Source organism: Puma concolor, chromosome B1 (genome assembly GCF_028749965.1).
Source record: "Puma concolor isolate L17-30 chromosome B1, mPumCon1.1.hap2, whole genome shotgun sequence".
In the NCBI taxonomy this organism is placed as follows: Eukaryota; Metazoa; Chordata; class Mammalia; order Carnivora; family Felidae; genus Puma; species Puma concolor.
The window spans coordinates 27,407,430-27,424,403 of NC_141670.1; the positions used below are offsets into that span (position 1 = coordinate 27,407,430).

A 16,974-nucleotide genomic window follows, 5' to 3' on the forward strand; every position below is an offset into this window, starting at 1 on the left:
CGTGTCATGATGTTCCTTTACTCCTATTTTGTTTCTTGTACTCTCAGAGCAAATGTAAGAGTGTCCTTAGAAGTTATTTGGTCTGGGGCACCTGGGTAGCTCAGTCAGTTAAGTGTCCGACTTCAGCTCATGTCATGATCTCACGGTTCAGGAGTTCGAGCCCCGTGTCGGGCTCTATGCTGACAGCTCGGAGCCTGGAGCCTGCTTCAGATTCTGTGCCTCCCTCTTTGTCTTCCCCTCCCCTGCTCACGCTGTCTCTCTCTCAAAAATAAACATTAAAAAAAATTTTTTTTAATAAAAATGTTATTTCATTGGTATTTTCCTAATAAATTTTCTTCTCTTTATTTTCTGAAACTATTTTCCTGAAATAATAAGTACTTGTGTTATCTTTAAAAAGCTTTAATATTGCCTCAGAAAAAGTGTCTGTTCTTTTTGAGGTGAGTGTCTTCAGGGGAGCAAAAGGCTGTCATATAGAAAATATGAAGAAGGGTGGCCTAAATCTCATCTTGGGATATTTCTGTTTCTGCCTTCCCCATCTCTTCTCATTCTCACGAAAGTTTCTGATAATTCAATATACTGCAGCATGAGTCAGAATTTTAGTCTCAACAGACAATGTGCTTCTGAGTTAATTATTAAAAGTGATCAAGTTATGCCAGGAAATGTATCCATAAAGAACACAAATGTGCCAATTGCACAGAATTATAGAATATTGGAGTTGAAATGGATTTCAAAAATGCATTCATTAGTGGTAGGTAACCAAACTAAGCATCCCTAAATATGTTTATAAGAATAAGGTTATTTTTATTATTCTCAAAGCCCAATCATTGAATCAATATTACTGTTGCATAATTGCTTATCTGAAGCTTATTTTATGAGGACTTTTGGGAAGAAACAAACTTTATGCTATGTAGAACTTAACTATTTGAGAGAAACTGCTCTCCTTGAAACTTTCTCCTGCGTTGCCTTGCGCAGTCCTGCCTCTTTATAGTTCTTTCGTTCTCAGTGCCTCTTTTGTCTCCTCTGGGGACCCTTCGCCCACTCTCCTTTCCCCAAATGTTGTTCTCTCAAGGCTTTATCCCCCTTGAAATCATCTTTCTGAATTCCTTTTCTTAGTGAGTTCATTTATCACCTGGCTGCAGCTATCAGCTAGACATTTTGTTTTGCAGACCTCCCCGGGGTCCCTACCCCCAGGGCCAGGCGCATAGTAGGTGTTCACCAATGTGTGCTTGTTGGGGGAGGTGGTGGGAGAGCGTTAAGTGAGTGAATAAACAGACCCTTATCTGTGCTCCAGCCATTTGTGTCAGGCCATTTACGGAACATCATTACTTTGATATTTTACCTCAAAAACTATTTACCCCAAGTGAACTTTAACTTTCTTACAGTTTCATTCCCACTTAAACTGCTCAGTTTCTGTTAACAGTTCCAATTCTGTTTTTTAAATCTTCTAGACAAATTTTGCAAAAAAAGAGGTAGTCATCTTTGACTTGTCTCTCACTTTCTTTCTCTGTAGTTAATGTCTTTTTAAAACCCAGTAGTTTTTCCTTCACAATTTCTCAAATGTAGCTCTTCTTTTCTATTCTTCCTCTGTCATAGTTCGGCATCTGAGCACCTCACGCCGTTTGTCAGTTAACGCGTCTGCTCCTGACATTTCCCCCACCCTCGAGTCATTTTGGACATGACAGACTAAGTTTTGTAAAAAGTCATTTTGTTATGTTACATTACCTTTCCCAAAGGCTGAAGAGAGAACACGGAGAATCGTTGAGACGCGTATTTCAATAAATAGATCAGATTGCAGTGGCTAGAAGGGAAATAGGAACATAAAAGAAGCAAGTAAGAACACTTGTTTGAAAGGTTTGACAGACAGACTAGACCTTTAGTAGGAGGCGTGGAGTCAGGTAATAGTTGCATTTCGTGTGTTCGTTTTTAAGATAGACCTGACCGTGTTGAAAGGCTGAATAAAAAATGTTAAAAGCCCCTGGGAAGAGTCACCAGGTAAAGGAGTGATTGCGGAATTGAGCTTCTGTGGGCGAGAAAAGACGGGAGTCCAAAATACAGGAGTGGGCCACGTAGGCCTTTTTTAATAGAAGAAACTTCTATGAAGGATGAGAATAGAGATACAGAGGGAATGAAATGTTAAATAAAACAAGCGTACCTGATGGAGCTTCACCAATCTCATTCTTCACTCTTCACATCCTTTGTTTTTCCTCAGCATGTGGACATAGCAGCATTGCTGATAAAATACAACACGTGTGTAAATGCAACAGACAAGTGGGCGTTTACTCCTCTGCATGAAGCAGCCCAGAAAGGAAGGACACAGTTATGTGCCCTACTCCTAGCACATGGTGCAGATCCAACTATGAAGAACCAGGAAGGCCAGACACCTTTAGATCTGGCGACGGTGAGTCTTCATTCTGAGTTATTTAGTATTGCTTCAAATTTATACTTTCGGGGCGCCTGGGTGGCTCAGTCAGTTAACCGTCCAGCTTCAGCTCAGGTCACGATCTCACGGTTTGTGGGTTCAAGCCCCGTGTTGGCCTCTTTGCCGACAGCACAGAGCCTGGAGCCTGCTTCGGATTCTGTGTCTCCCCGTCTCTCTGCCCCCTGCCCTGCTCGCACTCTGTCTACTCTCTCTCTCTCACAATTAAATAACGTTAAAAAAATTTTTTTTGATTAAAAAAAAACCCTAAATTTATACTTTCAGAGATGACTTTAAGTTACAGAGCTGGGGCGCCTGGGTGGCTCAGTCAGCTAAGCATCCGACTCTTGATTTCAGCTCAGGCCATGATCTCAGGGTCATGAGATCAATCCCCATGGAGGGCTCTGCACTGACAATGCAGACAGAGCCTGCTTGGGAGTCTCTCTCCCTGTCTCTCTGCCCCTCCCCCGTGCGTGCTGTCCTCTCTCTCTCTAAATAAATAAATGAATACTTTTAAATTTTTTTTTTCAACGTTTATTTATTTTTGGGACAGAGAGAGACAGAGCATGAATGGGGGAGGGGCAGAGAGAGAGGGAGACACAGAATCGGAAACAGGCTCCAGGCTCTGAGCCATCAGCCCAGAGCCCGACGCGGGGCTCGAACTCATGGACCGCGAGATCGTGACCTGGCTGAAGTCGGACGCTTAACTGACTGCGCCACCCAGGCGCCCCTGAATACTTTTAAAAAATTTGCAGCAGCAGGTTTACCTTAGTGGTGCGTATTTCACTTAGAATAAGAACAAATTTCCTTCCTTCTGAATTTTTTAAATGTGTATTTTTTATATAATTCAGAATTCTATTAAGGCAAGCTAAGCAGTACACTAACTTAATTCTTTTTGCCATGCCTAACAGGGAGGGAAAACAATCCTAGAAGAACATACCGTATATCCTCAGAGAATTGCATTAGTAAAATATCTTCTAACTTTTACATTTGGCATATTGTTCAGGAACAACTGATGTTCATGATCATTTACCTGAGACTATGAAAGAGTCCAAGAAAAATTACCTTCTAGGCAGTATATTATTTTTCCGAAGATGGAAAAGTAAATTAATATGCACAATAATTTATAATTTTTTAACCTGAAGTACTTTTCCAAGCCACATCCTGTTTCATACATCTATTGCTGAGTAACAGACCACTTCAAAACACTTAGTAGCTTAACCAAAACTGAGTGAGTGGAGTAAAACGGTGATTTATTATTCCTCACGGTTCCGTGGGTCGGCGGCTCAGCGAGGCAGTGATACGTGCACCTGCCTTCAGCCAGGACCTCGGCTGAGCTGCAGGGTCTGGGGTGGCCGTTCATCCTACAGGGCCTCTCTCCATGGAGCCCCTCCTGAGTCAGTAGTCCAACCTGACCTTTTTTTACAGCATGGAGACACCTTCTAGGAGAGAAGTCGAAGCTGCCATTTCTGTTAAAGCCTGACTAAAAGCCTCAGACATTACTCCCTCTATGTTCTCTTGGTCACAGAAACCCGCAGGGCAACCCAGATTTAATGGAAGGGAAATAGATGCCACCTCTTGATGGGAAGAGCGGCACACGGAGGAGGGAATTAATGGCTTTCTGTTTTTGGAGGCTCCTACGTAGTCTCACAGCAGTTGTGCCTAACTGTGAAGTTAACAAATAAGCTGGCCAAATTAAAGTGGCATCCTTGTAAAATGTCTCCAGATTAAAGAGGGGCCCCTGGGTGGCTCAGTCGGTGAAGCATCCCACCTCAGCTCAGGTCATGATCTCACAATTCGTGGGTAAGAGCCCCGCGTTGGGCTCTGTGCTGAGAGCTCAGAGCCTGCTTGGAATTTTCCCTCACCCTCTCTCTGCCCCTCCCCCACTCATGCTCTGTCTCTCTCAAAAATAAACAAACATTAAAAAAAAAAGTCTCCAGATTTTAAATATACGTTAAATTATTAAGTGTGCACTAAATAATGCACAATGAATAAAAATCATCATTGTTATTTAAACAGTATACAAAAACATACTGTAAGTATAGAAACTCCTTCTAAAGAAAAGATTGAGAATTAACACTCTGCAACAGGTTCTTTTTTTAAAAAAATGTTTTTAAGGTTTATTTATTTTTTGAGAGAGAGAGACAGAGTGCAAAGGGAGGGGAAGGGGCAGAGAGAAAGGGAGACACAGAATCCGAAGCAGGCTCCAGGCTCTGAGCTGTCAGCACAGAGCCCGACATGGGGCTCAAACCCACAAACAGATCATGACCTGAGCCGAAGTCGGATGCTCAACTGACTGAGCCACTCAGGAGCCCCCAGCGGGTTCTTTTTTAAATGAGAGATGAGGGGCACCTGGGTGGCTCAGTTGGTTAAGCATCCAACTCTGCATTTCAGCTCAGGTCATGAAATCAAACCCTCAGTCGGGCTCTGCGCTGACAGCATAGAGCCTGCTTAAGATTCTCTCTCCCCCTGTCTCTCTGCCCCTCCACCGCTCACCTGTGCATGCTCGCTCGCGCTCTCTCTCTCAAAAAAAAAAAAAAAAAAAAAAATGAACTTCTCCTTTAAATACGTGTGTGATTGTGTGATCAGTATGAACAGCTGTATGCACATGTAGTGTTAAAAAACATTCCAGAAGTCAACATAGTCTACATTCTACACTCTTAGACTTTTTTTCATAGTTAACTCTCGTATATGTGGATGTGTGTGTAGTGAGAACATTTAAGATCTATTCTCAGCATATTTCAAGTATATAATACAGTTTTATTAACTGAAGTCACCAAGTTGTACATCAGATCTTCAAAAGATGAAATATTTTTTTAAAAATTATACAGGGATTCCAGGTCTACCTGTAGAAACTGCTGGGACTTAAATATGGAGAACAAACTGAGGGTTACTGGAGGGGTTGTGGGAGGGGGGATGGGCTAAATGGGTAAGAGGCACTAAGGAATCTACTCCTGAAATCATTGTTGCCCTATGTGCTAAGTAATTTGGGTGTAAATTTTAAAAAATAAAAAAGAAAATTAAAAAAAAAAAAAAAAAGAAGCTGCTGGGACTTTTTGGAGCCGGGGGCTGGAAACAAATGATCAAAAACCAATAGGCAATAATGAGGCACTTGCCGAAGACTAATTTCAGAATGCATTTTGTCCTTAATGAAAAACTTACTGTTTTAAAATATAGTATTTTTGTGTGTGTGTGTGTGTGTGTTTGTTTTTTGTTTTTTTGTTTTTTGGGTTTTTTTGTATTACTCTTTTTAGGCTGACGACATCAGAGCTTTGCTGATAGATGCCATGCCCCCGGAGGCCTTACCCACCTGTTTTAAACCTCAGGCCACCGTAGTGAGTGCCTCTCTGATCTCACCAGCATCCACCCCCTCCTGCCTGTCTGCTGCCAGCAGCATCGATAACCTCACTGGCCCTTTAGCGGAACTGGCCGTAGGAGGAGCGGCCAACACAGGGGATGGGGCAGCGGGCGCAGAAAGGAAGGAGGGAGAAGGCGAGTATACTTGTGAATGCGTATTTGGTTTTGGGCTTTTTAAATGAATAGATTTCACTTACCTCTCTTAGTAAGTATTGAACACCTATCTTAAAGACATCCTGTCTGTGAGTCTTCATATACACACCAGTTTGTAAGAACTGTCTTCATAGACTAAATCTTTCGACATCAATCTTGTTCTTACTTACATATATTCCAGTATACCCACTTTTAGCCATAATATTTCATTTAACTACTGGTGAGTCTTATTATTGAAATTATATAAAAAAAAAAAAAAACCTGAAAGATGTTTAAGGAGTGGAAACTGAAACAATAACTGGTAAATTCGATTTTTAATTCCAGCTATTAAATATTTCACTAAAAGCATTAGATTATAATATTACAATTAATATAAATGCTACTGATAAGATAAATTCTTCTTTTACTTCTCTGCCAAATTCAGAGATAACCTGAAGTGTCTGAATTAAATTTATGTATTCTGGATTATTTTTGCTGTATTGTTTTGCTGTATAAAATTTTTGTATTTATTGCTGTATAAAATTATGTATTCTGGATTATTTTTGCTGTATTGTTTTGCTGTATAAAATTTTTGCTGGATTGTTTTGCTGTATAAAATCATCTGCACAGCCAAGGGTGTCAGAGTCATCGCTTTAAATAAATACTGTAACTTCCTTTAGATTGATCAACTGCTTTCTGAAAACTTCAATGTGTTTCTTTTAGTTGCGGGTCTTGACATGAATATCAGCCAATTCCTGAAAAGCCTTGGTCTTGAACACCTTCGGGACATCTTTGAAACAGAACAGGTAAGCTCTCATATGTAGCTGAGTCTTTTTTATTAAAAAGTAATAGCTATTAATTGCTATTCTTTGTTTCTTTTTTACTTCTTAATCACTTAGTCAATACGTTAAAACTCATCAAATTTCTAAAGAAGCCAGGGGAACCCAGTGTTTTATTATTCTCCCCAAAATTGTCTAATAGATGGTGGGAGTTATTAACTGTTATTTTGTTATAAGCCATTTGACTCTTTATGTTTTATTACATGTCAAAACTTAGGCCATGAAACCACCTCGGAAGAGTGTTTTCAAAATCTTCTTTCATTATTTTGTTTCCAAAAAGTGTTGTTCCTTATTCATCTCGATATATTACTGTTGTGACTTGACTCCACTTAAAACCAATGACAAATTTTATATTAGCAAAATCTTCACAAAGCACTTATCTGTTAAATTTGGAAAGCAAAATAATTCTTAGACAAGTGTACCTTTTTAAAATTGCCTCTTTATGAAATTTCTGTTGTCCAGTTGAGTCCAAAATAATGTTGAACCTAAACTTGGCCACACATTCATAGACCTGTCCTATTTTCACATACATCTTACATGTATATGAAGGTCTTAATATGAGGTCATCATTAGGGTATTTATGAATTAAGACCCTTCTGTTTGTCATTCTGCTTTTATACAGGATAATGAGTTTTTAACTTATCAATGATTTTATTACCAGGATCAGTGTTAAATATTGAATAATAATAAGTTCCTGAGTTTAAATTGACTGTTAGTTGCTACTGTATATAGAATCTTAAAATGGGAAAGGTGTTTAGAGATCATTAAGTCACTTTCCCAGATCCTACAAAGGAATTACTCTTTTAACGTCCATGTGGGAAGATGATTTATTACACTTTGGAGAAGTGTAATAAAACGCTTGTAATTTAAAGTGTGCCCAAATCTGCCCCTGTGTATAATCCATTAATTTTATGTTTACATTTACCTTGTTTTGCATAGAAATCTAATTTCTAGTCTACTTAACGTATTAGTTTCATAGGGCTGTTACAGGAAATTACCTCAAACTTGGTGGCTTAAACAACAGAAACTTATTCCCTGGCAATTCTGGAAGCCTGAAGTTCAAAGTCAAGTCGTTTTTTGTTTTTTGTTTTTTGTTTTTAATATTTATTTTTGAGAGAGAGAGAGAGAGAGACGGGCAGGGAGGGGCACACACACACACACACACACACACACACACACACACACAGAATCTGAAGCAGGCTCCAGGCTCCGAGCTGCCAACACAGAGTCTGATGCGGGGCTTGAACTCACGAACCGTGAGATCGTGACCTGAGCCAAAGTCGGATGCTTAACTGACTGAGCCACCCAGGTTCCCAAAATCAAGTTTTTGACAGGTCTGGACTCCCATGCCTCTGCCAGCTTCCAGGCCCCTTTGGCTTATGGCTGCTTTTCTGCAGTGCTTCCATGGGCACCTTACCCTCTCTGTCAGCCTCCTCCTGTGTATCTTTTAGAAATACGCTTGCACCAGATATAAGGCCTACCTATATAAAACTAGATGATCTCCTCATTTCAAGATTCTTAACTTAGTTACATATGCAAAGACCTAAAAAAAGGTTTCCAAATAGGTCCTTCATAAATTCTGGTAATCAAAACATGGAGAGCCGCCATTCAGCTCACCACAACATGTTATATAGCCTCTCATATATTTCTAAGACCTAATCAACTTATCATGGACTTAACCCTTCCAGCCACCCACTCTACAAAGCTTCTCCTATTTTAGGATAACTATACGCTTTTTTTCCCTAGTTATTCTTTATATGTACATAGTTTCCAAATTCTTCACTAGCCTCTTTGCCCCATTCTGGGTTTTTTGTAGGCTTATAGTCAATTACAAGTTCATTAAAAACACCATTTCTTTTTTTATAGCAGTTATACTGTGAGGATGTTCTAATGTCTTGTCTTTTTTTTTTTTTTTTTAGCTTAACTTCTTTATAGTGCTTATTATGGTTCATCTTTTATGCTCTTATTGATCAAAACGGTTGAGTAGAAATAGCACTGGGCTAACAGATATTGGTTGTGATTATTTTTCTTATTAACTATGTAAATTGGGTAAGGCACTTAACATATCACTCCCCTTAACTATAAAATAGAACACCTTCAAATGTCCAGACCGTTAAAATTCTCAGTCATGCTGTGCTTCTGTGCCAATTTTTAGAACATGCTTTAATGAAGCACCAGATGTGTCTTTGTCTAGTGGTGAGAACTTTATAAACTTTTTTTAATGTTTATTTATTTTTGAGAGAGACAGAGACAGAATGCGAGTAGGTTAGGGGCAGAGAGAGAGGGAGACACAGAAGCAGAAGCAGGTTCCAGGCTCTGAGCTGTCAGCACAGAGCCCGACGCGGGGCTCAAACCCAGGAGCTATGAGATCATGACCTGGGCCGAAGTCGGACCCTCAACTGACTGAGCCACCCAGGCGCCCCTAGTGGTGAGGACTTTATAAACTTCTGTAATTACTTTTCCTTTAGCTTCACCTACCATTGATTTACCCTCTGGTTTAAGATTTCTTCTGAGAATATTCTAAACAGTAAGAATGTCTTCCCCTTATTCCCTCCCTGAAGGTATGAAAGCTGTTTTAAAAGCATTATCTTCTGATAAAGCCAAAAGATATATCTTAATGTATCCCTTCTTCCCAGATCAGATCCACAGTAACTGTGAAATTTTACACATCTTTGCTTAATAAACCAAAGACCCTAATTCACACAAATAACTCCAAGTGACTATTTAAAAATTTTCAAAGGATTTCAGTTTCTACTCTTGCAGTTAGTTTGCACATAATCTTGTGTTTTATTTTTTTCTCTTTAACTTTATTCTCTCAGTAACTGATTTCCTATGTCATGGTTATCTCCTTATTGATCATAATACTTTAGTCTGTCCTTTTGACAGCTTATCCTGTTTGGTCCGTTGTATTGTCTTTTGTTCTGAGTAAATGGTTCCATCGATTTTCTTTTTGCCAGAATAATGTCTATATCTTTTTAATTAATATGTTGGCTATTCCATTTAATGTATATTGCCCAGCACGGCGCCTTTCCTGCAGACAAATGATTTTACCTTTCTTTGTATTGAACTGTGTTCGTGTTCTGGCCCAGTCATCAAGCAGTCAAATTAATTTTTACTTCCACCGCCAAGTGTTACTTGAGTAGCCTTTAGTTATAGAGTAATTCTGTAACCCTTTCTATAGTTTACCCATAGAATTTTCTCCCATTAACATTCTATATCAGGGTGTGAGTATGTGATCGATGATGGTCGAGATATTTGTGTAGTGAGGGAAGGAGTGGGTATAAACATTATATTCACTTAATTCTTTTCTATTTCTCTTAATCCAGAGAGTTGTTCTGTTTCCTGAGATGTTTTGACACATAAGATCTCAGTGCCTCTGTTCCTGCTCAAGGATACTTCTCTGCCAATGAAGTGGGGAATATAGTTCTTTTACTCCAGTATCAGGAAAACTGCCTTCAGAACATCACAGCCTCACCTCTTATCTTCACAATTATTCTCTCAGACGTCTCTTAACTAACTTGGCCTGTTTGAACCCATATACTTTGCCAAGTAATACATACCCAGGTCTTTTATAGTTAATGAAATATAATACCAGTGTCACTTTCGCCCTTCCTTTATGACGTAGCTTCCTGATTAGAACACTTTTTCTATGAGAAAGGCTGATTTGATTTACACTGCAATTCCTAAACAGAAATGCTATGACTTAGAAGACTTTTTGTGGACATATTTATGGGCAACCTATATATTTTCATGAAAAGTGATCATATAAATTTTTATTTCAAAATCGAAAGACCAAGGAATGGACTCAAGACAATGAATTGTGCACATGATTGTAAAGTTATTTCTGCTCTGACCTGTATCCTTTTAAGCCTAAGTAAAAGAAAGGGCTTTTTCATTAAAACTCTACTTTCTTTGTCCAATAAAACTCTACTTTTTTTCTCTCTACCCTAGAGAAAATGAACAGATATTAGAAACAAAAGGCAACCTGCCTAAAATGATGCTTGCTTTATATGCAAGATGATTGCATTGATACATGGATAATCCTTATTTTAAAGATTATAATTTGATTTTTTTAATTGAAGTATAATTGACCTATGGCATTTATTAGTTTCAGGAGTACATCATAGTGATTTGATATTTTTATACATGATAAAATTATCCCCATGATAAGTCTAGTTACATCTGTCACCATACAAAGTTATTACCATGTTATTGACTATATTCCTTATGCTGTACATTGCATCCCCATGACTTACATATTTTATAACTGGAGGTTTGCACCTCTTAATCCCTTTCATCTGTTTGCCCAACTCCCCACCCCTACCTCCTCTGGTAACCAAGTTTCCTTCCTATGTCTGTGTGTCTGTTTCTGTTTTCTCTTTTAGATTCAGCATATAAGTGAAATCATATATTTGTCTTCCTCTCTCTGACTTATTTCACTTAGCATAATACCCTCTAAGTCCATCCATGTTGTCGTGAATGGGAAGATTTCATTCTTCTTTATGGCTGAGTAATATTGTGTATAAATACACCACACCTGTATCCATTCATCTGTTAATGGACACTTGGGTTACTTCCATATCTTGGCTATTGTAAATAATGCTGCAGTGAACACAGGGGCTCATCTGTCTCTTTGAGTTGGTGTTTTTATTTTCTTTAGATAAATACCCAGAAGTAGAATTGCTGGATGATAGGGTAGTTCTATTTTTAATCTTTTGAGGATCCCCCATACTGCTTTCCACAGTGGCTGCACCAGTTTACATTCCCACCAACAGCAGTTCCCTTTTCTCCACATCCTTGCCAACAGTTGTCATTTTTTTCCTTTTGAAAGTAGCTAGTCTGACAGGTTTGATCAATTTGATTTTAATGTGTGCTAGATATAAATAACTAGCGCAAGAAACTTGTGATTTCCTAGATATAATAAAGTTATTTTTGAAGTGAGTAAAAGATAATTTTCAAAAAATCTATTTCTAATAGTATAAAAGCCCTAAATCTTGGACCAACACATCTAACCTGCCTTATATTGGATATTTACGTTTCTTTTATTGATAGGATAATCTCAGATTCACCAATTTTCAGACTTTTGGGATAATCTCTACTCCTATTCCTTTTTTTTTTTTTTTTCATTAACCATTTCTCTTTACCAGGCCCTGTCATCTCTTTTTGAAATTTTTCTCTGATCCCTCCCTTCCACTCCACTCCATCTTGACCTTGTTCACACAGTCCCTTTCCCTTCCAAACCCTGCAGAATGCTACCATCCTCCTCGTCAAATACAACTTTGATTGTGTTGTCTGCTGAAACGGCTCCCTAGGAGCTTTTGGATACTGTCTTGACTTGATCTAAAAAGTCCATTAAGATCTATTCCTAGCCTGCTGCTCTATCCATCCCTTCTTTTTTCCTGTGTGTATGTTATATGCTCACCCTCTTGGACTCCAGTGCTGAGAATCTCCCAAATGTTCTGTATTCTCTTACTTGTTTTTCCTTTTCCGTATGCTGTTCCCTTTGTCTTAAATACCCTTCCCTTCTTCCGACTGATTAGCTCTTGCTTAGCCAAGCTGTTACCTTCTAAGAACCTTTCCTGACCACCTTCTTGTTCCTTCCATCTTTTCCAGCCCTACCTACAGCCTTGATCAAGTAAGAACCTTCCATAGAGTTCCCATAGGATTCCTCCAAAACATTTACCAACCTGTACGGTATTTTAGTGTTTACTTCTCTTCTTGGTAGAGGACATAGCATGAACTTTTGTGGTACTACCTTGTTTGTTTACTTGCCCCAGTCCTTTACTACCAATTTGGAACAGTTATTTACCTTTCTGAGCTATAATGGGAAGTTTTAGAATTAAATGCTTAGTTACTTTTTAAGGAAATACCTAGCATATAGAAGGTATTCATTAAATATGTATGAATGAGTGAACAAATGAACAGTAATCTGAATTCCTTAGCTTTATCGTTTCAGGTTTTCCAGTGGCCACTGCCTGATAAGTATGGGGACGAATTGGGTATCATGTAACCCCAAGCAACTAAATGTTATTTTAGCTTTCCAGTCAGCCCTTTGAAGAAATATAGGCAAGGGAAAAACCGATGCAATCCATCTCTGCTCTTGCGTGTACTGTTTTTATGACTTCTTTGGGCCTCAGTTTCCTCATGAGTACATCAGTAGTACTTCATGGGTGATTGGGAGGAGGAATTGAGCTATTTATTTTACGGATGGAGCTATATAATCAACAAATATATTAAACATTCTCCATTTCTTTTCTAGAACCTCATAGAGAGCACTCTATGCTTTGCTGGCCTGGTTTCTGCTTCTTCCAGATATACACAATATGTAGCTATTCAGAAAAGCTTAAGGTTTCTTTGGATTGAAGCTACCACATCGATTGAGATCCTGTTTGTACATCAACTTTATCTGAACCAAAGTTTAGAAGGAAAAACTGAGACATCAGTAATGTAGTCAACCTTGTGCATGGCTTCCAATGCATATTAAATTACATGTAGCTAAAAGTGTACAGGCTCCTATTATGGTGTGAACTATTCTGTCTCCACGATGTATATTTCAAAACTGTTGCTTTTTAAGAGCTCTGCTCAAAATTTCCTTTTGGTGATTGGAAGCGAATTGCCCATTTTGTACAATGGAGCAATCATTTCTCAAATGGCCACTTAAGAGCAATATAGTAATTATTTCCAAAGAATGAGTGGTATATGCTTGCTGCACTGAGATCAGACTCATTATAAAATACTTCATTCTGACAATGAAAATCAGCAGAACTCCAGGCTGAATTTGTCAGGTTTTTTTTTTTTTTTTAATGTTATGTATAAGTAAAAAGGTAGAGAATGCTATAGATAGATAAAGCACATCTCATTTGAGTTGGGAAAACGGTGTCTCTGAAAGGATTTCTCAGTTTGTCAAGGAAAGAGAAAATTAAAGGCTGATCTTGTAAAGTAGTATCTGCACTGTCAGAGGGCCAGCTTCTTCTGAGCCAGAAAATTGCATGTTCAGCCCCCTAGAAATGTGGTTGCCCACGATTTCATCCTGTGCATTCAGAATTCTGCCACTGGGTGGCGGTAGAGTCCCAGTTAACTGTTCGTCCACAGAAGGAAATGGGCCATTTTGAGTCCTGATGGTAGCCAACTAATCATCTCCATTTGCAGGGATGAAGAACCAAAAATTTAAAACCACTATTTTTTACAACAACAGAATGTTAGGCTTCAGGGACTATTCCATCTGGGAATTTAAAGAAAACTTGAAAACCATCTACTCTCTCTTTTCCAAATCAGAATTTTCTATACAGCTTCTACATAAAATGGTCTGTACTTGAACTAAACACTTCTCATCTGAATCTCACCACTTTCTAAGGCAGCCTTTTCCAGACTTGAATATTTCTTAGCACTGGGAAGTTCTTCTTCATCTTGATATAAATCCCGCTTACCTAAAACTGCTTACTCCTTTTGCTACATTCTGTTTCATTGTGCTCATAAACCTCTCTCCCATTCCCCTACCATTCTTCTCTGCTACCTGCTGGATACTGGGACCTGGTATTTCCCTATTTTATGCTTCTGGTTGTTCTCTCTTATGTCTTGAAGAAAGCAAAAGGTAGTAGAATTAAATAATCAAAAGGAAATACAGCAGTGACCATTTTATATTTGTACAGCATTGTTTCTTCCATTTTAATTCACAGTCGGCTGGAAGCAGAGGGTTTTTCATGTGAGTAAAAAGCTGATAAAGGGCACATGGGGGCTCAGTTGGTTAAGCATCTGACTTTGGCTCAGGTCATGATCTCACGGTTCATGAGTTCAAGTCCCGCATGGGATGAGCGCAAGCCCTGCTTTGGGTGAGCCCCACTTCTCCCTCTCCCTCCCTCCCTCCCTCTCTCTCTCTCTCTCTCTCTCTCTCTCCCTGCCCCTCACGGGATTCTCTTTCTCTCTGCTGTCACTCACTTGCACCCTCTCTCTCTCAAAAAAATAAAAAATAAATGATAAAATTATCAAGACAATTTTAAGGTTGTTTTATAAAGGAGACAAAAGAATTTATTAATTTGGATGGATACTGTAGCATTAAAGACCAATGGAAGAACTGAGGAGCAGTTCAAGATTTAGCAATTAATTTTGTTCCATTTTTTTTAGATTACACTAGATGTACTGGCTGATATGGGTCATGAGGAGTTGAAAGAAATAGGCATCAATGCATATGGACACCGCCATAAATTAATTAAAGGAGTAGAAAGACTCTTAGGTGGACAACAAGGTAAGCTATTCAGAAACAAAACAGTAAAATCTTAGAAGGAACAAGTAAGTTGTCAGGGCTGGCATCTGAGCTCAGGTGGTCTGAACCCAGAGCGCATGCCCTCAGCTGGTGTAGCGCCTCCTGCCTGCCCCATCTTAGTTACGGACATGGCTCTCCCCCTCGCTGCTCTAGCTAGCCGTCTACTCGTTCTCTCCTCTCCCCTCTCGCTTTATACCCTCAACATCTCTGGAATCTACACTTCTGTCTGCTTCCCACTGCTGTCTAATCTAGTACAGGTCACCTAATCCTGGCCACCGTCAGCTGTCTCCTTGACTGTCACAACCGCCTTCCAGCTTATCTCCGACCCTCACCTTTGTCTCCCCTCCAGTACCTGCCCTGCATGTACTCAGAAGACTGTTCTCAAAATGTGTGATCAGATCACTCCATTGCTTAAGACCTTTCAGCAGAATCCTGTTGCTCTTAGGATAAAATCAGACGTTTGTAACATGGCTTTTCATAATCTGACCTTTCTCTCTGACCTCGTCCTGAACCTTTCTCCCCACTCACAGTTGTCAGCTCAGCCTTTTTCCTCCCACCATACTTTGCCGTTACAAGCCTCCTATCTTTCCCTTTTGTCGGCCCCCATTTTTATCATTTTTCTATTTGTTAAAAGTGCTTTTACAATAGGAAAGCAAAGGGAGAAAAGGGAAAAACTTGAATTAGCCACTCTGCAGCCAATAAAATTGCAAGAGCAACATGGAACTGTTAGCAGGTTTTGAACTTAAGTCACGCTCATTTATCTGCATTAAATTAAGCATGATGAAATGAACAAGAATAATGTATTTTAAACTCATTATAAGTGACCATCTCAAGCCATCTCACAGAGTTATTACAGGATAATTCGTACATTTTAGACCTGACTAGATTGTGATCACAGTGTGTTTCTCTTTTGTATCAGAGATAGCTTCATGTGTGTTTATGAATAAATTCAGTTCAACAAAAAATTGTTGAGCCCTGGCTGGAGAACTCTGTAAGAACAGATAAAGTTGATCCCCAAACACATCTCCATTACTGCTCTTGTCTTTGGATGTACTGTTCAATATAACCTTATATATTAGGTTTGAATTGCAAATAATTGAGACTTGTTCCAAAATGTCAATTATTTATGACAGAGTTTTCCCTAAAATTGAGGCCGAGGAGTGCGGACTTTAACATATTCATTTTTCTTTCCTACAGGCACCAACCCTTATCTGACTTTTCACTGTGTTAATCAGGGAACTATTTTGCTGGATCTTGCTCCAGAGGATAAGGAATATCAGTCAGTAGAAGAAGAGGTAATGTACATCAAAATTTTTCATTCTCTTCCTGAAATCTGTGGTTAAGCCTGTTTTTCCAGTAGAGCTAAGTTGGTCTTATAGTGATTTATGATCACTCCCTTAGCCATTATGGTGACATATCGCCCAATTCAGCTAGGACTCGGGATTAGGACTATGCCACAGTGTTTGCACATCTTAATAAGCCTAGGGTTTCCAGTAGGGGGGCCAGAGGTGTCTTTTCATCCTAGAGGCTTTCCTGAAGCTATACAAGAGCCCTACTAGAACTGTTTTCTTCCAGTGTTAAAATGCTACCTAAGAATGATAGGGAGTGAGAATCTTGCCTCACGAATAGCAAAGATCCTCTTGTTTTCACTTTCATGCAAAGTTGTAAAATGTGATTATAAAACAGTACACCTAATGTTCGTGTGTGCTTATGAAATCTACCTCATACCTCGAGTCACCTTTTATCTCTTCGGTCACTGTGTGAAAGCACCGTGGTGAGGCTGATGGATGCCCCTCTTGCTTGACAGATGCCGTAGAGATTCCCCCTCTACCGCTGGCTCATGCCTCATTTCTTACACCTAATAAACACAGTGCCAGTGGTATTGTCACAGTAAAGAAGCTGCCTAACCAATTCCGTTATGTTGCAGAGGAAGGCATGCCTTCGTATTTTTCTCTGTTTATTTTCTGCCT

The 16,974-nt window shown here is 39.2% G+C and overlaps 1 protein-coding gene across 2 annotated transcripts in view; it reads left to right on the top strand.

Annotated features, from left to right (window-relative positions):
• TNKS (tankyrase) overlaps window positions 1-16,974 on the top strand; it is a 216,956-nt gene that overhangs the window by 180,565 nt on the left and 19,417 nt on the right. For both annotated transcript variants that reach the window (XM_086703351.1, XM_025932924.2), the window contains exons 18-22: window positions 2,210-2,398; window positions 5,671-5,908; window positions 6,629-6,711; window positions 14,866-14,986; window positions 16,202-16,299. In XM_086703351.1, coding sequence (XP_086559477.1) covers window positions 2,210-2,398; window positions 5,671-5,908; window positions 6,629-6,711; window positions 14,866-14,986; window positions 16,202-16,299 — 729 coding nt within the window. The remainder of the gene's footprint in view (window positions 1-2,209; window positions 2,399-5,670; window positions 5,909-6,628; window positions 6,712-14,865; window positions 14,987-16,201; window positions 16,300-16,974) is intronic.